Here is a 25,780-nt window from a genome sequence, read left to right as displayed (position 1 = left end):
CGCGGTCAGCTGTTGGCGCGTACGCGGCGTGCGTTTCACGTGATCCCCCCCGGCGCGCCGCCATCGCGGTCCGTTCGGCTTTGTTCGACCGCCGTCGGTGGCTCGCTGGCATACAACGGCCGCGGTACACGTCAATAACCCGTTGGCCACAGTCGCAAACACAGTCCTGGTATCGACGTACCGTCGCTGCCTGCCGCCGCCGCCGCAGCCGTCGCGCTACATATTGTTGTTGTTGTTGTTATTGTCATTACCATCGCCGCCGTTATTGTTGTTGTTGTTGGCCGCCGCCACCGACGCTGCCGTTAGTCTAGTGCCGTGTGTCTAATTTTTCGAATAAAAAGTTCATATTTTTCTTCTTCTCCGTTCATCGCAGTGTTGTGCGTACTACATCTCCGCCGCATTCTACCCTCGTGCGACCGTTCAGTGGCCCGCGTCTCCGTGGAGTTCGCTTGTGTGTTCGTGTGTGTGTGTGCGTGTGCGTGTGTGTTTGTGTGTGTGTACAAGTCGTCACTTGCGTCCGCGATCTAGTGCTCGTCATTTCGTCCCCGGGGGACACTGGAAGAATATAACAACACAAGTTCCCGTCCGGTTTCGATTTGGTCCACGAAATATCGATTCACATCACAATAAATTATTATATTTACCTATACATACGAATTTCAGCACTCGCGTTACATCGTAATTCGTTTGATATACCTGCATATTATAACCAAAATTGATTAATAATACCCAACGCGGGTTATATGAAATATCTTCGACGAGTGTGACCGCCGCCTGAACAGCCGCGATATACCTACCTACGCGAATCCAGGACGAATAAAGTTTTCGATAAAATCTATCGTCACGATAAATTTGTTCTCTCTCTCTCTCTCTCTCCGTATACACATAGGTAAAGACGCGTATATTCTAGTGGAAGGTATAATATTATAAAATCCACATTTGACCGATCGTCGTACAGTGCGCTTAGGCGTAGGTACGCGTGTGTTGATTGTAAACTTACCGCGGCCGTGTGTTGATCGTCCAGCCATCGAATATGAGCATCGCTGCTTTATTACAAGCCGCCGAGTACCTGGAAAGGCGCGAAAGAGGTAAGTTTACCGCGTCGCCACCGTACCCCCCGCCACCGTTTTCCGACACCGCAGTCGTGACCGACGGAGCTGTTGCCGCCACCGCCGCCGCCGCCGCCGTCACCGACCGCGTAAACACCGTCGTATTTTTTGCAGAAGCGGAACACGGATATGCTTCGCCAATGCCGATCACGATCGATCTCAAAGGGTCTTCGAAGAGGACAAAGACGAAGAAGTCGCAGGGAAGCCGGTGAGTGATCGCTTTTTGTGTAGCCGTCGTGCCTTTCAAAACGTGTGTTGAAAATCCACGGGCATTTTGAACGGTGTATTGTTTTCATGCTAAAAGAAAAATGTGTACGAAAACGGTACCTATTTAAGAAAATATAAAGGAAATATATATGTCAGCCAGCATATTACACGCAGAGGTTAGGTATAGGATATTCTTGTTTGTAGTGGCAAAACGGGTAGAAAAAGTCGCGACGTGACCTTTTAAATGTCAAGGTTAATAGAGCCCGCGCGCTCGCCTGGGTGACAACGCCACCGATTCTTCCCCTCTCCCCCTACCCCGCAACACAACCGCCGTTGGACGGCTCTTGTGGAATACATAACTTATAGGCTTGTGGTCTACTGCTGCAGTTGTAGTTATCGTTGATGAAAATCTCACTAGTCGCACGTGAACCGTACGTTATATATATAATATCTGTAGTCGGTACCTGCTACTACCTATTGAACATTTCATTATTATTATTCCAAGTGAATCAAAAATAATCAAATTTTTGTTTATTTCTTACCTTTTATAACAAATAAATAACTGGGACAGTAAAAAGTCAGCATAAGTTTTATGAAGTTTAGGTATATATAATATGCTTATTTATTTTTAGTTGTAAAGAGCGAAAATATAAACTAGGATAGGTCATTTATTGGATACTTTGGTATCAATATTACAGTTAGAGTGGATATTGTAATTAACTACCTACGTAAACTCTAAATACAAAATCACATTTTTAATGCTTTAATTTTATTGTTTTCTATCATATAATCCAGCGATCACCCATTCTACCAAACTACTGAAATATATTTAGGTACCTATATTGATTTGGATGCTCCAATTCACTGATGTACGAATAAACGAGTACTTTTAATAATTGTATTTGTGTGTATCGTGTGTGTGTAAATCGTTCCGACGACAAAATAATATTTATACGAGTATATCGTTCGTATTACGTTAGTTTTGTTGAAATTGATTATTATTAAAAATCATAATATTATGATAATAACAGATAGAGTCGTATGAATAATTAATATCGTTTATTACATTATAGTAAATATATATATATGGTAAAATATATTATCTTTTTCTTATTAATAGCATTTTAATAGTAAGTGGTTAGTTTGAATATAGAATGTTAAATACGACCATAAAAAAACATTTTTTGATATTTAAGTCTATAATTTAGCAGTTTCTATTGTTTTATAAATTTAAAATGCTTATAATCAAAATAAAAACAAATAAGGAATTAATATAATTTGTATTTTTTTTTGATATTATATTACATAGGTACTCGCTGTAAATAATCAGATAATTTAGGTTAATTGCCTATAATATACCACATAGACACGTAATTATATTAATTAAATTAATTATCTATGACATTTAAATATTTTAGATAACATGTTGGGTCTTCAATTTATATAATTTTTAACTTGGTTTCCCTATTGAAAATTACATATAATTTGTATATTTAATTAGCTAGGCATTTTAAATTATTATTCACGTATAAACTTTAAATGTTAAAAAATAATACTTTATTAATTAATATGACATTTATAGTCGTATTTGTTCAGAAAAAGAAAAATGATATATTTTGTCTAAGCTTACGAAATGTATATATTTTTTGTTCATGTAATCGTGCCTATTTAATTTTTACAGATTTATTATCATCAAATAAGAAAAAGAATTATTATTAAATGAAAACTTTTTACTCTAAGTTTTAAGTCCATTAACTTAATTTCTCTGTTTAATTATTTTAATGGTTGAAACTAATTTTAGTTTTCTTTCTTCGTTTAAAGAGAAGAGGATATTTTTGAAAAAATACCAAATATAATAATATGACACTATCACATTTTCTTTTAAAACTGATGTTTGTGTTTTTCCTTTTTGCAATGCCATCTCATTTCGCTAAACTTTTCTTCGTAATTATGAAGATCTACTACTTTTATCTTCTCCGTCCTTACACCAAAGCATCTCTTGTAGTTGCTAACTTACACGAGACAAAGGCTTCCGGGGAGGAAATTGCTATCACATGTATGTGCACTCTATAGTGTTTACACTTTGCCGATACGACTGAGGGACACCTCCGCACTGGTTTTTTAAACCCCTTGTGGGCTGTGGCATAGCATAAAATATTTTATCAGGTTTTTCCCTATATTATATAATAATATGTATGCCATTTAATGATGATAGGATGACATCTGATAATGTATTCATGAAAGATTCTTTTTTAATTATATTAAAGGTTTATATTCGGTAGTAGGTATTTTTATTTTTAATTACAACTGAAAAAAAGTTTCTGTTAAAATGATTGAAGTTTTTAGAAACTTTTTCTTTATTTTGATTTTATACTGCAGTGATGTATACAACAGTTGATTCTTTTGTTCTATTCTCAGTTTTTATTTTAAATAAATGACATCAAGTAACTACTTTATACCCACTACTTTATGTATTTCGTGTAATAAATATCGAAACAAAATGTTGACTTTGAGCCGTTATGTTTTCTATAAATCTATATAAAAAAATATGATAAAATACTTTATTGTCCTTGACCTCTTTGTCAATTATTGTTAGCGGTCGATCGATGAGTTTGGGGTTTTGAAAACCCTATCACCCTATCACCTAGAACTCTTAATCCCCCTATTACCTAGAACTCTTAATCACACATTAAGGTAAAATAGTTCAATATAGGTTTAGAATATATTATATACGTCCTAGCATCAATAATTTATAAAAATTCGTTTTTAAAAAGCAGTAGATATATTTTGCTAAGACATAAAATAAATTATTTATTCTTTGAGTTATTTTGATTTACTTGTTTGATTTATACTATATATATATAACTGTATATAACTATATTTTATTCACCGGATGTATTTTAAATAAAAGATCTTCTATTAACAATTTTTTGTTTTTTATTATTGTGGACGAACATAAAAAATTCGTGAAATTAGATTCAAATATTTACAAATCCTATTTGGTATAATATGTTAAATAGTGGAAAAATGCATTAACATAATAAATATTGCTGTAAAATAAATTGAATTGTTAATTTATTATTTAATTTTTATCGATATTTTAGGTAGGTATCAGAAAATACTATCCGGAAAAAATTTAAGCTAAGATTGTACACTTTTTAGAAATAGTTTCTATCTATACATTATAATGAATAATGTTTATAGGCTATTATAGACAATTAACTGTATTATTTTCACAATTTTCTTATTAGATTCTAAATATTTGAAACAATGATTTTAATGAATAATTATTAATATGTTACTATAACAAAATTATTGGTTAGAGCATTTTTATTGGTTCAAAAACGTGTTATTGCTATGTTTGCAAAAATAATAGAATTGATTTAATTAGTAGCTTTAGCTATTAAAAACTAAATGAAAAAAAAAAAACAATGTTACTTCAAATTAGCTAAAACCAATTTTAATTAGACATATTTTTAATTTAATTGTAATTTATGTAATTAGAAAATATAATTATCTTAAATAAAAAACGTTTTGATTGATTATTTTAGCATTTTTAGTAGCGTTATAATTATTTTTTTTAATTCTACTGTTTTGTTTACTAAGGTTTACTAATATAAATAATTGAACATCCATAAGAGTTCTTTGAAATATTTATGTATGATTTATTAATCATAAACTATATATTATAGTTAACTAGATGCAAGGTTCACCCACTATTATATATATATATATATTCAAATTTTGAAAATTTATTACCACAAAGATTATTATGATTTTATTGTTTATTGTTCATTGATTATCTTTTAGTCTGTAGATTATATTAATATATTATTATATTTTACATATAATAGATTATTTAAATATTTTAAACTGTTATGAAGGATTTCAACGATTTTTTTTAAACTTAATAATTTTTAAGGTATTTTTATATTTGATTAACTCTGTATATATTACCTATGTTACATATATTATTTTTACATGTATTACATTTTTAAATAACTATATGTATGTGGCCCAGTTATTGAGCTTGTCATATTGAGGTTTTGGCGTAAAGCCAAACAATGATGTTTTTACAAAAAATAAAGGGAAAATATTATGTATATTTCGATGTACTTGTATTATATTTATTAATTAATTTATTGTTTGTTTTTGTTACAGAACAACTCATAATGAACTGGAGAAAAACAGGTAAGACATTTGTATTTTCACTATCCTCGATAAATAATAAGCAAATTATGATATAACGAATTTAAACTATAAGTCGGTCATAAGCCATATACTATTTATTGCTCATTTCAAGAGGCAAAGGGCCAAATACTCTTGGTTGTTATGAACATACTATCTTCTTTTTCTGTCCGCCTATCTCTTTCTGTTTTTCTATATCATCATTGTTATTTTTGGCTTTAACTACTCGGCGTTTAAAATTATACGACACATTATCAAAAAACGATTCGAATGAGTGAGGAATAAATTCAATTAGCTTGGATTTATATTATCTATATAAGCATGTATAAATTATAACTTTTTATGATTTTTACTTTGGTATTGGAATTATGATAGTTGACTGCTCCGGGTTTTGTTGTTTTAAGTTATGAATAGTTATAAAAGTATGTAAGGATATTTTTAAACTATAATAATGTATTAACTGGATAAGGTAGTATAATACACATAATATGTTATGTATTAAAAGTATGATGGTTTCTAATAGTTTTATACAACTTTTGACGGCATTTAATATGTTTTATGATTCTTAAATATTATATTATTTGTGTATATTTAGATAGTATTTAAGTACTGTATTAGATTATTTGATATATTATTAAGAATAGCTAGGAATAGCCAATTTTTAAAAACAAATATTAAGTTATAAATAACTTTTAGTTAAGTACATTAAAAACGTTCTAAACTCCGATTGGAAGTTGACAAATATCGTACGTTTATAGTTACGTGGAAAAAATTGAAGAAACGACTTTCGCTAAAACGATAACTATTATACTGGTATGAAAAAAGTAGAGGTAAAATCAAACGGGGTCATCGGTCTTCAAATATGATGAACCCCGTGGTGATTATAAAAAGTATTGAGATTTTTGTATTGTTCAATCAACCTTTCATAAATAACAAGTAATATCAGTATTTGTCGTACTACTTTTATTAAAGTTACTAAATTTGATGCGATCTTTTTTTTTTCTATTGATGATTTATTAAAAAAACAAATATTACAATGTTTTTTTAAACGTATTAAAAAATTAATTATAAGTAATCTATGATGAAAACAATTATTTTTAAAGATAATTAATTTGAAGCAATTTATAGCATTGTTTATGTTATATTATATACGTATATAATATATATTATAATATAATGTAAAAATAATTTTAACGTGCATTGATGTGTTGGATATTACTTAAAATATACAAATGTATGACGGACGACCGTATATCTAACAATTAGTTAAGTAATAGCATTCAAATAAGAAATATCTTTTGATTTTGAATTTTTTTTTTTGTATACAAATATTTTATTTTTAATATTGCATTTTTTGGTAAATATTAGTAGATGGGTACCCGGGTTAAGTATCTTTATAAAATACCTAAAAAAAATCATAAGTTACATTATTTGTACTTATTAATAAAATATATAGAATTCTTATAAGAACCCGTTTGATTGATTTGGTTATTTTTTTCTATATTCACTACGAATTTATTGGTTTCTACTATTCGTCTACTATATAAATTCTCGAGCCTTTCATTTATTTTAATTTTGTTATTAGTTTTAAAATTAAATTTTTTATTATTTGGCAAAGGACCACACATAAAAATCACGTGGTTTGTTAGTTACTGTACCATTATTCTTATTTTTTTGTCATATTAATATTTATAAATTAATTTTAGTATTATTATTGACTATAAATACTAGTATTTATAATCATTGGTATTATGTATTATATAGTATATTTTATTCAAATTGGAAATAAAATATTGAAATTGGTACATAAATAACAACCAATTATATTCAGAATTATATGATTGATAGTTCTATTATACCTACTTCTTAATTTTTAATTATTATGTAATAAAAACGCTAATGTACCTACCTACAGGTTATTAAATTATCGTATATCTACACAATATTGACTTATATAATATGTAGGTATATAAAAAAACTTAAATTGGTTTTACCATTTATTTATTTAATTAATTTTTTTTGAAGTTGGTTTAGATAATTATAATTTTAGTTTTAATCTAAAAATAAACATGTATTTTTCACATGAATATAATATTTTAATATTTTTGTATTTCATTGTTAAAATATTAATATAGTTTATAGACTTTAGGTACTTAAAAGAAATTTTGGATTTTTAATACACACACATATAGATATATAATAGACATATAGTTAAAAATTAATTAGTTTAGTATTTTCATACTATAATTTGTTTGTTTCTTAAACTTTTTTTTATTTAACTGACTTTAAGCGAATAGTTGTTGTTAAATAAAAATCCGATTACGAAAATATTAAAAAGAATATTATATGATATCCGGGCGTGGTCGTTGAGCTTTTTTGACGGGTGTGCAAACATTAAGCGAAGCATTTATACTTTATAGAGATTCGCTTTTTGGCGGTAGTAAATTCTGTGAATTCATTCTAAAATATACCATCTATTCTCGTTGACGGTTTTAATTTTATAGCATCCATAAAATGACCAGGTATTATACATTTTTATAACCACGATTGAATGGTTGTGCACAGTAATTATGATGGTAGAGCGGCCCACGCGGGAAAAGAGGATTGTCCAGATAACATTTTTATTGTCAGAGAAATCGATTTTTCCTCTTTTTCCTGTACAACACTGCAAGTTTATCGTGCAAAGTTTGGTCAAACTAACACCCTTCAAAAATAAAAAATAAAATGAACGTATAGGTTGTGGTATTGTTGATGGTTTTGTAAAGCGTTTTAGACGGATGTGTGTAATTGATACTCATGTTATACAATTTGGCTGATAGAAATAATTGATTTTTAAATTTAAATTTTCATTATTTATTTTTATTGAGATATTATGTGATTATATTTATTTATGCAATGACAAATATTATAGTAAAATTAGGACATTTCGAATATATAACATAAATTGTTTAGTTTTTGAGTTTATTTAAAAAAAATGGATTATCCAATTTAGGTTTCATTTGCAGAATAAGGTATTATAAATTATGTCATGTTGTATTGATAACATTCCAATCTAATATGTATTGGTCTTGATGTATGGTGTAAAAAGTTGTCAAAACGTGATACCTGATCACATATGATGGTTACCTGTTTTCAATGTATTAGTTGTAAGTTGTATTAGATATTCATATTATTGACGCGTTGTAAAATTCAATGTTATGCAATTTGTGACCTATTATTAAAATTAATGCTTTTTCCTATAATAACTTTCAGTCACAAAATTGTTTTTTTCAATTTAAATAACTCTTACAAGGTTATTTTTTGCATTATTTTGGAAAAATGTCAAATTCGAAAATATTATAATTACAAAGCGTTGTACTAGTATCTTTATGTGTATAGTACTATGTCAGGTCGTAGTTTAAAATTAATATAAACTAAGAGATTATTAAACATATTATGCTGTTAATTATATAATATACCATTTATATCGACAAAAAACTTCATAAGCTCATAGTCTTATTATATAATAAAAATATACAAAAGAATATAAATATACAGGCAATTTTGAATAGTATTGAAACTTAGTTTTGACTGTATTTATTGAATAATAATTCATCTGATCATGTTGTAATTATTTTTCTATATATATATATATTATTTTAATAAAAAAAATATACTTAATAAAATTGGTACCACGTCTCGATAAACTAGAATTTAGTGTGTATTAAATATTTATAAAATTATACATAATTCATCATTACATATTTCAATATTTGTTATACATATAGTATATATATATATATATATTATATTGAATTATTTTTTGTATTCGTACTCGTAAATAATCTTTTTTTTTGATAATTATTATTATATTAATGTAAATATTCAAATTATTTTAACGATAAATAGTTTATACTTACCACCTGCATATTTTTTAAATTACTTCTAGTATATTATTTCGGAGAACTATGTTTATCAAATAATTAATTTCAACAATTAATAAACAACTAAAAACTCATACAAGTTTTATATAAATATATGTATGAATGCATAATAAATGTATTGAATCTGAATACATATTGTTCAACCGTTTTGGAATTAATAAATTCGAGTATCTTACAGAATGTACGATGTATAGTTTATTTATTCTTACTTTTTGTACCATCGTAATGCCCCAACTGTCATCGTCTTTAAATTTAATGTATTCACTGTATGCGTGGTGTTGAAGTTAAACTGAGTCTCTACAAATTGTTAAAAATGTATTTACATAACCATCTAGTGAGCATTAAATCGATGATGTTAAAATAATAAAATATAATAGAAATGTCGGTTAAAAAAAAGATACATACGCTGGGATGCTATAATATAGGTTTGCACTAAAATTAATTGCCCACAAAAAATGACGTTTTATATGCATATATTTTAATATATGCGTATAGCTTAAAACGACGCTGAACACTTCACATGTTACAGTTATAATAACAGCTACAACGTTGGGATTTAGCATTCCCCTTCCTAGGTTCAAACCTTGACCTTCCTCAAGCGAACGTACGTGGTGTATATTGATCGCAGCTACGTATGATGCGTTTTTTAATCAGTTCCGTGCATGCTGATAAAAAAAAATATAATTTCATAGATAACACGACCTACATAATATAATGTAGATGCATTAGTATTACACTGTATATTATATTCCTCTTTTTATTATCGTTTGTAAGATATGCAGTTTTGGCCTTGTGGTCATCCAATTGTATTTAAACGCACAATGCGCGCGCATTTGCAGCAAACGGGTCAGCAGTGCTCCGCGGCGAATAATAATAAAAAACAAGCGGTCGACTGGGCAGCAGGCTGCTACTGTGTTGGCGCGTGCCTTGGCCCTAGCGGCCGGTCGTGTCATAAATCGTCGGCAACGCGCGTTTGGCACTCATCCACCTAGATCGTGAATTATGATTCTTATTTTCTGTGTGATTTTTCTTTTTTCTTTATTGCTACTTACTCGTATATGTTTCAAACGAGGTATTCGGATTTTGTCCGCCTATATTGAATATATATTTAACAGAATAATTGTATTATCTTATACATTACAGGCACGAGTCAAATGATTCAATTTGGTATTTATATATTTCAAACGCATGTTTTTATGTTTAACATTTCAAAAAACAACTTTTAAATGTTTCTTAATCTTTTATACAAATAATAACTCATTATAAATCATCAAAGATAATGTCAACACGATTCAATTATCATTCATCGTGTTATATTTTTTTTTGTTTATCATTATTTTTGTTAAACAGTTTGAAACTAGTAATAGGTCTCCTTACTTCTAAATTAAGTGATATAATAAAGTTAATTTTAATAATAATTAATGTAAAATATATTATCAGCAACATAAATTAAATTAGTTTGAATTATGTATAATTTATGTATTTAACTATAGTTAAGTAGAAGCACTCCTAAAAACCAAACATAAAATGTTACATAAATAGGTAATTTTTGAGATGAGTAGTAGGTTTATTTACTAAAGACATTCAAACGAAAAAAAAAAAAAATAATAAGAGTTAGAGTTTAACAGACAACTAAAATTATAATTTTTTTTCAAACTAGACGTGTACTTAATAGTAACACGTTACTGTTATTCATTTATTATATTATATTTTATTGATCAGCCATGTTTATGATTAATTGTTACATTTTAAAGTGTCGAGTAATTATTGTAATACAACAAAATAAATATTTTATAGTTATATACCTAATATGTATAAAAGATAAGTGTCGGTAATTATTTATTGTTTTCATTGTAATAGCTTATAGGCCTTAATAATATTTAAATGCTTAATTTAACTTTTAATTTTCAGTTATTATAATCATAAGTAAAATTAACAAATACATTTTAATTCTGTATAATTAATTTGCATGACTTCTACTTATAATAGAAATAAATTTAGAAACAAATTGTAGGCAATTCATGATTATTTCTTGACCTAAATTATATTTTGTTTCAATTCCTCATATTTATAAACGTGTATGAGAATAAGATAATAACTTTTATCCTTACTAATCCACGTTCATTTTGAATTTAATAAGAATTAATCTGTCACGATTTATGTAAAATGTTCGTTTTTATTTGTTAGAGTACAAACATATTTAAACAGTTAGTTGTACATTTTAATTTGATTTTCTGTTTCTAGCTATCGTGTACTTATTGACTTAGCGTATAAGTTTATCGTTAACCTATATAGTTTCGCTGTATAAATACCATTTAATTATTAATAATTTTAGTTATCCTAGCAATATTTAATTTGACACTGCTATAATATGTCTATAATCTATAGGTATTATGTAGCTATGTAGGTACAACTCCACAAGTACTATAACCATTATATAGACCTTTGATATTACTCATAAATATATTCGTTTTACTTTTCCATATATAATCGTATCGACTTCCAATATTATAATATTGTAGTTGCTATAAAAACTCTTATTAATTCATATTTAAATCACGTGTTCATCGATTGTAATTGTGAATGATGGTGGTAGTAGTTGAGGCCTATAATAGCATGGATGTAGTATTAACGTGAGTGTCTCGACGGTGACGATCTTTTTTAAACTGTTTTGACTGTGGCTATAGTTGTTGGAATTAGTTTTGTTTCTATAGTCATATAGAATTATTTTATTATGTAGAAGAAAAGTATATAATGTACGAAAAAGAACTTAAATACCTACCAATACAATGAAAAAAAAATCATTAAATTCCGAAAATTGATATTTATTTGATATAAAATGTATATTTATGTGCAAGAATTGTATAAATCATATTGCTTATGAAGCCAAAGATTCAAAAAATGTTTTATTTTTCAAATGAAATATAGCAATATGGATTTTTGATTCGTATTAAAAATAAATATGTATATATTTCATATCTGTAACTCCTATAATTATCGATTCTTTAAATAGCTAGGTATATTAGTTCCTAAGTATGAAAAATGTAGTGTATGCAAGAGAAATTTTATAAGTTGCTTATTTTTAAATAAAGGATATATGGATTCAGTCAGCTAAAAAAGTTTACTTTATATATTCATTGTTAAATAAATAGAAATAAAGGAATATTATAAACTCATTTATACGCTTACGCAATAACTGTTATACTATTTTATAAGTAGCAAAAAAAATAAAAAAATATGTTATTTTAATTTTGTGAATAAATAAAACAATAATAATAATGTTATAAATAAAGTAAATTGTATTTTTTATACTTAATTAAATCTTTGGCTTCAGAGTACATTGAGTATAGATTCACAGAAAGTGTTTATGTATAAGTTAAATTATACGTGAAGTGTATTTCTAATAGAATCATGTTACAACATGAAAAAACGCTTACAAAATTAATAATAATAGGTATGTGGAATTTAATCAATAATATTTACTGAATAATTATTAGGATTATAAAGATTCTTTATGAATATCTAAAGTGCATACAAATAAAAATTAAATTAACAAATATAATATCTTGATATTATTTTTATCATATCATAATATTAATTATATTTAAATATCTAATATGCAATAATAATAATTATTAATAGTTAATTTAATCACTTATCGCATGTGTTATGTTGGTTTCGCTTACAATAATTATTGGCTAACTGCACAAATATATTATGTATTTTTATTTTAAACGTGTAAAATTGTCGATGACATTTTAAATTTTTATGATTATTTATTTGCTGATGTTGTTTTTCTGATATATTTGAAATGTACTATTTTGCATTTAATTTTCAGCTCTCTTTAAATTTCCGACTTTTTACGATTTGTTACCAAAAACCACTATCAATTTTGAACATTTTTTAAAATTTTAAACACTTAACTGTGTGAAAAAATCACATACACACATGCATTATTGTTTTGTTATATGAATTATGATTTTACTTAAAATCTAAAACGTTCTTGAAACCTAAAATGTATTATTAGTTATTAAAACATTACTTATTAGTTATAGGTAATGTAGTCTAATGAATTTAATAATAGTTTCTTACGATTTGACGGCTGTATATTATTGTGTACAAAATGCTAGTGGGTGGTACCTACCTATATTAAAATCATAATCAAAAATCCGACCAGACATTAACACATTCCGGAAATCAACATTAAGACATTTAATGCTCATTATGTTTATCAAAACAAGCTTAGGTAATTTTGAGTACATTATCAAGTGTAGACGAGGTCAAATTACAATGTTAGACTGTACACCGATAAGCCATTTAGTTGCAGTTTGATAAAAAAAAAAAATATGTATATGTACATATTATTATAATATATAAATATAAAAAGTTTTTTAGCCTTCCAACCATAGGTGTTCTTAATCGTTATACGTATTTATTGATTTAATAAATTAAATATTAACGGCGATATTATTGATAATATTTAATTGCATGTATACCTATTTTAAGTTTTTATCCAATTTTTAGACATTGAACATTTAAATATATTTATTCTAAATTAATAACCATATCATATGGTAAGTAATAAAAACTTTAAAATATAAAATATATAACTACACAAACAAAATAAAGTTATTCATTCAATATTATATAGTTTAGACTAATTCTTGTTACAATTTAATATAGTATTATGCAAATTTAGTAGTATTTAGGAGTTCAAAAATTATCGTTATAGGATGCACCAATACGTTTGTGGGTTAACGCATCTATGAAACATATTTCACAATAAATTTTCGACATTATTGTATGAAAGCAAAGAAAGTTTTTCAGAAATGTCTGTCCATGTATATTATGCTTTTGGTCTTTAAAAAATATTTTTTTAGCATTATTATAAAAACTTTAAATTTGAATAATACAATGTTATGATTATTTGTCTGTTGATGTATTACACTTGTTTCTTTTCTTTTTCTAATGAAATTTTATTTAAGACATTAAATAAGTATGATTGATATTCTATGGATTTTTTATTATAACGAAGCATCGGTTTATCATTATTATTTTTTTTTATTATAATAAAATAATTTAGCTTAGATATTTTATGCAAAAAAAAACTAAAACATTAAAAAATGAATTATAAATTACTTACGAGGAAATGAAAATAAATATCTGTTACTAAATGTATACAAGTTTTGAACCATGATGCGTTTTATAAATGAATTTGTCACCTTGAAACTAAACAATTGGCTAACATTAAGCTTTACACAGTTACGCAAATGTATGTAGCAAAAGAACAATAACTGACCTACCTTTTTAACACAGATAAAACGATTTTTATAAATATTGTATAATGTAGATAAAGTACATATTAAATAATTATTTTCCTTGTAGATTTTTAATAGTTATATTCAAAATATTAAGTATCAATAATTTGTTATAAATTAATGAATTATCAATTTTATTTTCACTATAGTTTTCTCTTGGGATTAACAGATTCGACATCACGATTGACCCTTTTTTAACTGATGCAAATTTTTAACGCTAGAATTTTCCAAAATAACCTTGATAAAGAGAGAGTTCCTATTTGTTGTGTAAATGTAAACCCTTTCCGCCCATAGTCCCATACGGTTCGTTAATAATCCTCTTTGCATCCCTTTTTGTATATATAACCGACTAAGGAGACCAAAGATGGTTTTTTTTTGTACAGTAGAAAATGGTTTTGTGAAAACTCGATGAATTAATAATGAGACGGAGAGTCTTTCGTACTCAGCGTTAGTGCATAAATGACCATTATTAACAGACTTTTATCACCCGAAAATAGATTTATTTTGCATGATTGATGTACACTATATAATACAAAAATACTCATTCTATATGAACTTTCTGAAGGATAGATATTGGATTGTTAATTATAAAAAAGTATTTTAGATTATAATATTATATTTCTATAAATGAACAAAGTTTTGAACTATAAGCATTTTATGAGCATTTTCGATTTTGCACACATTTCTGTCTTTTAATACGTTAAAAATTCAATCGGAGTACATATTATAATTAAACATAACATTTAACTGTGTTGGTTTACCTTTATAAAATCCAATAGATTTTTTTTTATGTCAGATTATTAACGGAAGTTTCAATATATATTATAATAAAGTACCGTATAGGAGGCATGTCTTGTGACACTCGGTCACCCCCCGTCATCACCAGGTTCTTTCGTCGTTTCCTCGTTTTTCGTTGAATCCATTGCCGCCTCTTATTATATTACCTGTGGCAGACTGAATTGACAACTAAATTGTGCGCGATGTTTTCGAGCACCAATTCCGTGTATATAGGTACTTGCCCTCGCTTAATCTCGTCTGTCGTAGAGTCAATGAATAAAACACCTCTTTCTCTCGTATTCTCTCTCAAACACACACAAACACACACACACACATATTTGTACTTTGTATACGCATATGTATAAATTATTTAATAATAAATATGGAAATATAAAGAAGAAAGCGCATGTCGCCTGAGAGGCCACTTGAATGTTCGTCCCGCGTGTCTTCTTCTTTGCTTGCCTCGTCCCGCGACGGTGTTTTGTATGTCCGCCAACGCTGCTGTAGCCCGTTGTGGCGTATATATTTGCACAATGCGCGTCCCTACATTCACAAACATTTGCATACCGTCCATATAGCGTACATAAATATTCAAAGACCAGAAAACTCGCGTTGGGATGAGAGGTGAGCTATGTAATGATGAGGTGGTGTAGGTGGTGAAGAGTTATATATATAAATAAAAAACAGATAATAATTATAATAAAATAAAAAAGTAGGAAATCAATACACTTTCAACTTTTGAATGTTTAATATATCTTTACATTTTGGCTGATTTATTTTCATACTTATATTATATAATCTTAAATCACCTTGAATGCGCTTATATGATGTATCCGTATACACTATACATGTTCACCGTAATTGGATATATACCTAGGTGTATAAATCAAATTTGTAAAATTGAATAATAATAATTGTAAACTAGATGATATCATTTTTGTATTATAAAATTACTCGTTTCCGTAAAAAGTTGGTTTAAATATATACCTGTGTCAATACACTATAATATATTTTATATAATATACTTTTACTCTTTCTGATCCATGTGTTGTATAGTAATTTATAGCTAAACAGTAGTTGGGTTGGTATATATATATATATATATAAAGAATTGTTATAGTTACTAAAAAAAGTAATATTCTAGTCAATAGAGACAATAAATATTTTACAACTGTACATTATGAAAAAAAAAATTGTGTTGCTCAAAAATAATAATACTACAGAATAGAGTGCTTATTTTATAATACACATATTTATTGACATGTACAACATTTTATTACTATTTAAAAAAAGTCATTTTGTTGATGGGCTTATATTTTCTACTATCTGACACCGCATAATGCCTAAATAGTGTACTAATTATAGGCTTTGAATTTTAAAGTATAATGACCATTGACCAGGGTCCGGAAACAAATATATATTTGCATTCTATTAACTGTTTCACAAATAAACAGGTTTAAATTTGTTTCCGTCCGTTACTACGAACAATAAAAAAAAATTGTACTTGTTTTTTTTTTTGTATTTTTTACAAAGGCATTTAATTAAAATTACTTAGATATGGATTGGACCTATTTATAATACCATGATATAGGTAGATGTATTTTTAATTATTTAACATGATAGGGACTTGATTTTTTCATATAAATTGTACTTTATCAAAACATTAATTATAAACTATAAATGTGTAATATGTATACTTTATTAATTTAAACAATGAGCTAAAGGTATGTTTATTTTGATTAAATTCTAATTTTAAGTTAAATAGATCTATAGTTAATTTTATTTTATTTTACTTACTGACGTTGCAAATATAGTTAAAACTTAGGTTCCATAGAACTATATCTAAAGTATGCCGTTAGGATATTTTAAAATGATAATCAGTATGTTATTTCAAACTAATTAAAGTTGAACCATTAGTGAAACGGTAAAGATCCATTTGTGAATTACATTTTTGAATTTATAATTTTTTCAGTATTGATTTATGTAAAATATATTATATTGTATTAAATACATTTCTACATTTTTCATAAAATCAAATAATACAAAACAAGTTTAAAGTATTTGAAAAAATGTAATTAACTACCTTTATAATATTGATAATTTTTTGTTATTTAAAGTGAAGAAATATATTATTATAATTTTTAAATACCTAACCATAAATATATTTGTATAACATACGATATTTATTGGATCTACAGTTGATTAAAATCAACTATAGGTATATAATACTTAAATTTTGTATATTCATTGTATATTCGAATACAATTATTACTAATTCTTAGAAACAGTAATTGTTTTTATACACAATTTGAGTTAACGATACATAAGTCAGGTTTTAAATACTTTATAGTCCTATATTTATTATACAACTATATAATACATCATTCTATAAGTATTACGTGCCTAATTATTAATACTATAATTTAAAAAATTTAAAATTTTCAATATTAGTTTTATTTAGTTTAATGGTTACATTGGATCTGTAAACTGGCTCAAAACTTAATATTTTGTATTACTATAGTCTATAATATAAACTGTGATGTAATTTTCTTTGCTATCAAATTTTCTAAATTTTAAACTAAACTATATTATGTTTATACTTATATTTAAATAATATACCTAATGTTCTTAAAAAAAAAATATAATTGTAATAAGTCAAATACTCAAATATCCTAGCTTTTATTTATAGTTTTAAGTGTAATAATGGAGATCTTAACATAGACAATTATTTTAAATGCCACAAGTTCGTAGATATTTATTTCATACTATAGGTACATATTGAGCTCAGTGTATTGCTATCATTACGCTTTTAAGTTTTTGTATAAATTTACCAATCATGGTAATGTGTTTTTTATAATATGTTTGTAATAAGCTATGTGTGATCATTTTTAAATATTCATTATTATTATTAATTTATTTGTTTTTTAAATTTCTTGCCAAACGCGTGCTTATTAAAAGTTTGAAAATAAACCTTTATTGTAGAAACATAATAAATTTGTTAAAAACTAAACTTACATAATGTCCAACATGTGACCATTATGGGACTTGTTAGCTTTTCAAACGATTCAAAGTTTTTCGAGACTTACGGTGGTTGCAAACACATGGTATGAATTTTCAGACATTCCTTCGTAATGATATAATTAATGTGTTTCCCATTCGCCCTCTCATGTACGTTATTATGTGCTCCAGGTAAGATAATTATAACGATTGTATACTATTTTACAGAAGAAGATTATTTCTCCTAAAACTTTGTCACGTATATATGAGTTTTATCGACAACTTTTCGACCCTCTTCGTAATTAGAATTCTAACTAGATGGTTTGTGTCTTAAACCGAAATTTTATATTGTCAATTATTCGAAATAACGTTTGAATTCATGCTGATTTTCATAAGATTTATTCTCTAATAAGATGGACCAATGATATTGTCTAAATAAATTTGTTTTGTGGTCTGATTCAAAATAAGGTTCAAGGGGGTCAGAGAGATATAATACACCACATTCTCTAAGTATGCAAGGGCATCTATCTGTTGTTATACATAATAAGCATACAAATAAAACCAGTTTGAGAAAAGGGATAAAAATATAAAAGTTATAACCTTAAAAAATGTTTGCTTATCTAGATAACCTGAATAATTTTAAACCTACCTATTTTATATTTAATTTAAAATATAAAATAATTCTTTATTGCTTTAAAGTGGTATGATACTGCTATTTAATCTGTCTTAGTTAATTGTAAAAGTAATTTTATTCAATAATAATACTAATGATATTACTTTGTATATTTACCAAGATAATATGATTATATGGAGTAAAGCCAATTTATAAAATAATGAAGATTCTTGTATCTTTATCAAATTATTAATAATTATCTAATTATCTAATTATTATTTATTATTATTAATAATGATTATTTTAGGTATAAATTTTACATAGTATATAATCAATTAGTCAAACGCCAGTCGTCACTATGTATTAAAAGTTAAACTTCAATATTAATATTATGTTTGTACAACATAGTTTCTGACTTCCGAGTTGTTAATAATTGAGTTAAGCATATTGGTCACATATAATATTATTGTATACGTTATATGAACTATATCCATGTAAAAACAAAATAAATATTCTCTTTCGTAATATGTCAGTAGGTATATAATAATACTTTAAAGAAATAAAGCAGATAAATATTCTTAAGCAATTTAATGTTTACCTATTTTTTTTTTATATTTATGGGCATATCATAATAATTTATATGTACCTACCTGAGTATCTAATCTTATACCGCTGTTTCTAAAAACTACATTTTGTTAGTTTTTTATTGATAAAAACAAAAACAAAATGTATTTTGTTTATTTATATAGTATTTTATATGTACATTATTGGTCCTATAATATTCTTAATGTATTAGCTATACAAATATTGTGAATACATATAATATTCCAAAACATCTAACGTAATATTTTTCAATTTACGATTTAATATTATTTATTATTTGTAACATTGATTAAATAAACATATAAATATATGTGTATAAAATAATCCTTCGAGGAGTTCCAAACAAACCTACATAGTCTAAGAGCATTCACGCGATCAAGCAAAATATTATGGTAGAAGTATAGAGTGATGATACGACGTTGTCGAATCATCCGTCCGCCGTCACCGCGCCCGCCACTGGACCCAGGCGATACGCGTGTTCCTCCTCTTAAACCGTACAGCAGGCAGTAGTGCTTGCGGGGGAAATCACGACCGTGAGCGCCTAGCAGCTCGTTGTGCGACGTTGCCGGTCTTGTTCCCCGATAGTCTCTGCAACACGATCGTTGCCATGCTCAAACGGGGTCGAGACACCTTGTCGGCAACGTAGGACCGGGCAACTGTGATTGCGATGTCGATGATGACTATGATGATGATGATGATGATGATACTTACGCGTAACTAACCATATAGTTTATAGTGATGATGATCGTTGGTGTAGCAGTTCAATTCGAAAAATCTTAAAATTCTTCCGTGCCATACTTAGATATTACCAAACGAAACTTGTGTAATGTGTAGGTATATAAACGGTATCAATAACATTCGAGAACGGTTGAAACCATCCCGCAGGCCGCAGCTGCAGCTCTTGTGGTTTGGCTAATACTTACTATTTTAATGTAGTACTACACCAAAATAATAATATTATTGTATAGGTACAGTGAATTTGTTAACACATTTCACTTTCAGTTTGATTGTCTATATCTTATGATATTATTCGACATATTTTAATTTAATAATACAATAGTAGTTGTTCCATGTAGAATTATTTTCTTTTTAATTTATTGGGTACTACCATGATTTAGATTTTTCTTTGTCACCCAATAAAAAAGTAATATACATTTTAGATCTGACATAAAGTTATAGCTATTATGATTCTTACTCATATAGAAAGCACTCGTTATTTGATTGGACTTATATGTTTTTAATGAATTTAATAGCGGTTTTCATTTCATCTTTAATTGAATATATTATTTAATCTATATTACAATATTTATAGAATTTGAAACTTATAAAAAACAAATTTATATCCTAAGAATTTTCTATTAGATTAACAATGAGAAAGTAAATATATTTTAATTTTGTTGTTGTTGTAAATCCAAATTGCATAGACTTCGTGCACTTTAAGTGTAATTTTGAGTAAATTACTTTTACTTACATAGTATAGATAATATTGAGTTTTTAAATTTACATAAAGTTACTATTTCTAATAAACATATGCATTTAATTCTTCTTATTTTAAACATATATTATGTTTTTCAACGACTTATTAAGCAGGATTTAGGAAAATATTTTAGTTTTATTTTTGTTGTAATAATATATTATGTAGGTGCTCAAAAATTAATAATGTATCAAACATTTTACCTACACATTAAACCACTGTTTTCATATACGGTGCTAAATGTAAAAATATTTAGTTTTATTAGTTATCGTAGAAATGAAGAATAAATAAAATATAAGATAAATAAAACTAAATTATTTCAAGATTGGTTTTTATTTTTTATTATTAAAATTTGATATTTATTTTTAAATTTAATTAATTTTTGTTGAGTGTTTTTCATTTTTTTCAGACCAACCAGAGTAGTTGTTGACAGATTATACTTTTAGAAATCGAAAACATATTTCTTTCAATCTATATTAGATAATATCATACCTAGATACTTGTTGTAATTTTTCAAATATCTACATCACTTTTGCTTATAACAGTAAATTTGAATTTTTTTTGTCACTTACATCCTTTTTAAATACTATATATTTTTCAAAGACAGTTGTCGTTACGAGTTTGCGACTAGCTGCACGCTTGATATGATGTCAGCCAACTTTCACCTTTTTGTTATTATATACTAAATGACGTCATAACGTACACATAGAGAAATTATGTATTATATTATAACTGCATACAAACTATATACTATTAATTAAATTATGTATTTTAAACAATAAATCATATTTAATGAAATATAATTTATAGTTTAAAAATTGTTAAGACTATAAATTCTGTTGTTGAGTTTAAAGCAAGTTATTTGTCGTTTGAAAGTAGTACAAGCACAATTATTTTATTAGTTTAGAATATTTAGATAAATTGAATATTAAATATGAATAATAAAAAACCATGTATGTATTATTCATACCACTCATAGACCATAAGATTATTTTTTTTCTATCAATTCAAAATAATTTGATTCAAAAATTAATTTAGTATAATTGTTTATAAACAATTTATGTTATTGGATACCCGTATCGTATAATCGTATTGATTATATACACATGACGTATATAAATCAATTTACAATATTTAGATACTTATACATTTGCTTTATATTTCCAACACTCAAATTATTATGAATATTCATATAATACTATAATAATATATTTAAGTTGTTATTTTTATATCTTAATACTAGCATTCACAAAATTATTTGTTTTTAGCCATCAAAAAATGTTCGATACAATTTATATAATAATAAATGTTTTAACAGTGTTAAAAAAAAATAAAAAATAAACATTGAAATAATAACCAATAACCTTGAAATATTTATATCGCCTTCTGATTGTTTCGTACAATTTTTATGAGATATAAAACCATTATTTGCATAGCGAAGGTCGTTTTGACAGTGCACCGATTGCATTGCAATTATATTAAAATATAATTTAAATACATTCTTCTTCTGTGCATTAAACTCAGTTTTCTAATCAAAATAGTGTTAAATTATTATAATTATTCAGTAATTTAACTATTGTTTTCTAGATATTATATGTATTATAATGTGATTTCCATAACTATTGTTTAATGTATTGAATTATGTCCTAGTTTAAGAACAAACAAAAGTCTAAAGATATATAGGTACTTTATACTAGTTTTTAATCTATTATATCTCTTGTATTTTTTTAATACTTTATATTGATGTGAATATGTGATAAATTACATCAATAATAATTAACTACAATACAGTTTTTATTATTGTTTACTTAGTTTTGAATACTTGAATAATAAGTTTTAGTTATTGACGTTAATTATAAATAATATATTATTTTAACTTAGATAGGTATTGTCTGAGTGAAATAGATTTTAACATCATCAAATTTATCACATGCCTCAAATTTTAAACCAAAATTCTGAAAATTTTGTATGTAGGTACACAATGTATTTAATGTTTAGTTGAAATTTTAAGTATAAACTCATAAGTATATAAAAAAATCTTTTTGACATCTAATGGCCTATGCTTTAGAGGGCCTTTTAAGAATAATAAAATATATATATCTTAAATTAATTTTAATCAACAAATTATTGAAATATCTTAAAAATACTAAAATATTTTAATATATTTAGAATGTGAAACATATGATTTTAATTTTATAAAGATACGACATATTGCGTACATTATATTATGATGTATTATTACACTGTTAGGAAAGCTAAAATTATTTCAGAATTTCTTATATTTGATTGAAAATAAGTTATTTAGTAAAAAACGAGATAATAGAAAATACTAGGAATGATGTTGTATTTTAAAGGCGTGTTATTCAGCATTGTGGTTATCTTAAATTAGCTGATTCGGAAACGTATCATTGTTGTATATTTTAAGTTGAATATGAAAATGTAAGCGTATTAAAGTAAATACGTTTATTGGTCGATCAAAATTATTGATTCCAAACGACGATATTGCGACTTCCGCATTGTAAATTAACTGCTTATTAGCCATTTTATGCTAAATTATTATACAAAATGTCAAAAAAAAAAAAAACTGGATACAATTACCTATCCGTTTTAATTTAATTTTTGGGTTTGTTCATTATATTTTTCTGTAGTCATTGGAGCGTTTCTCTGGAATGTTAGTAAACGGCTAAAAGGTATCTAAGACGTAAATACATGATTTTATATTACAAAATTAGTAGAACGGGAAAAGGGTCTGATATGAGTGTATACCCGATAGTTTATGGTACCCAAATATTTGTAACCTATATGATAACGGAAATATTGGTTAATTAAATGACGAAAGATTAAAGAATGATTCTTAATAAAAAAATGCATAGTGAAGATATGTTTTCGCACTAGAGCGGATATCATTGACAACAAATCATGTAATATAAAATATACCTTAAGAAAACTAAATATCACAATTTGTATGTGTTGTTATTAAGAACTAATAAATCGTATACGATTCTATTCGATCGAAATGTTTTCAACTATTTTTAAATAGTAATAGTACCTAATTCTAAAATGCGAGTACAAACCTAATCATCTTATATAATATATCGGTATAGGTACTGGGCATTTTTAATTTTTTTTTTTTTTTGTTTATTGTATACGGACAAAGAGACCCGCTGTGGTATACAAAACATCACACTAAACGGTTGTTGTATAATAATAATATGGTAAAAAAATATTGCGTTTCCCCCGTAGGGAAAAATACTAGGCATTCCCGTGATTCGATGAACACCCTGTGTTTAGAGAGACAAAGAACTCGTACGTGTGTGTGCGCGCGCGAGCAGCAACCCCTCCGCGTATATTGGTCTCGCGCCGCCGCTGCCGCTGCCGCCACCGCCTGTCACAAAGGCCTATTCCCTGATCGTATACATACTGCCTGTCGCGAATATGTACGTACTTGCGTGCGCGCGCGCGCTCAAAAGAGAGGTGAGGAGAGGGTGAATGCGCGAGAGAACTCCCGGCTGTGCTTGTATATATACATATATATATATATGTATATGCGTTCGCAAATTATGACGACATTTACGGCCCTCCGACCAATCCGCGAGCGCCCCACGCGTACGTTTAGCTCATTGTTCCGCAGATGTGTGTAGTACAAAAGCCTCTTGGTGCAACGGGCGCCCGGGTGCTCATATAGTATATATTTGGCGACGCGATTTTGTACGGCTTTCCTGAACTGCTAACGTTTTCACGAAATAAAAAAAAAATAATAATATTTATCCCCGAATCGCGATGAATTATGGTATTATTATCACGACTTAACTCCATGCCTATACACACACACACACACACACACATATATATAATATTATGTAAAATCGTCGGTCTGCAACAGTTTTTTATATTATAATGACGTGTCTATGCACAAGTCATACTAAATCGCGTACACCGCTTATATGCGTGTGATATTTTCATTATCCTGCGGGGGTATATCTGCTGCAGTATGTGCGACATTGAGTTCAATTTTACTGAACGTGAATGTATAGCACACGCGCATATTATCGTATACTACTCCATATGACATTATTTAGGTACCTGTACTTTAATAATTGTCCTTAAAATAATTAAATTCGATTCTGCAGTAATATTATTATAATAATGTATACCTAGTGTTTTATAATAATATATCATGCTGTTAATAATCGATTTACTTACAGCTTTGTAAATGAATATTTCCAATTTTATGTAGCTACGCGTTAATTTTAACGTCAATTAAAGACATCCTTATTCGTACCTACCGATTTTCTTTTAACATTCATAAATTATACAAATTAAAAACAAAATAATAGTTAGGTAAATGGAAAATAAAATGACTTTAAATTATATAGGTACGATTAAATAAAAAAAATAATAGCAATAAGTTTACTTTTAATATTTAGAGTCCAATTATATACAGCATAATATATTAATCATTATTAAATAACCATAGTCGTCGTCATAATAATTGTGTGCATATTATTTAAATACACATTATTTAACTTTTAAATTAAATTGATCGTGTTCGTGTCACTTAAATATCTGAG

At 26.9% G+C, this 25,780-nt stretch overlaps 1 protein-coding gene across 2 annotated transcripts in view; it reads left to right on the top strand.

The window, feature by feature from the left end:
• Window positions 1-127: 127 nt before the first annotated feature.
• The window catches only part of LOC114132741 (max dimerization protein 1-like), a 162,481-nt gene continuing 136,828 nt past the window's right edge, over window positions 128-25,780 (top strand). The window contains exons 1-3 of one of the 2 annotated variants that reach the window (XM_027998300.2): window positions 128-1,088; window positions 1,224-1,317; window positions 5,478-5,507. In XM_027998300.2, the coding sequence (XP_027854101.2) occupies window positions 1,034-1,088; window positions 1,224-1,317; window positions 5,478-5,507 (179 nt within the window). In that variant the 5' untranslated portion in view covers window positions 128-1,033. Of the gene's footprint in view, window positions 1,318-5,477; window positions 5,508-25,780 lie in introns of both variants that reach the window. The other variant, XM_027998291.2, reaches the window with a different exon arrangement.

This window comes from Aphis gossypii, chromosome 1 (assembly GCF_020184175.1).
Source record: "Aphis gossypii isolate Hap1 chromosome 1, ASM2018417v2, whole genome shotgun sequence".
In the NCBI taxonomy this organism is placed as follows: domain Eukaryota; kingdom Metazoa; phylum Arthropoda; class Insecta; order Hemiptera; family Aphididae; genus Aphis; species Aphis gossypii.
Note: the sequence above shows the minus strand (reverse complement) of the source record. Positions and strands in the feature narration are given on the sequence as shown.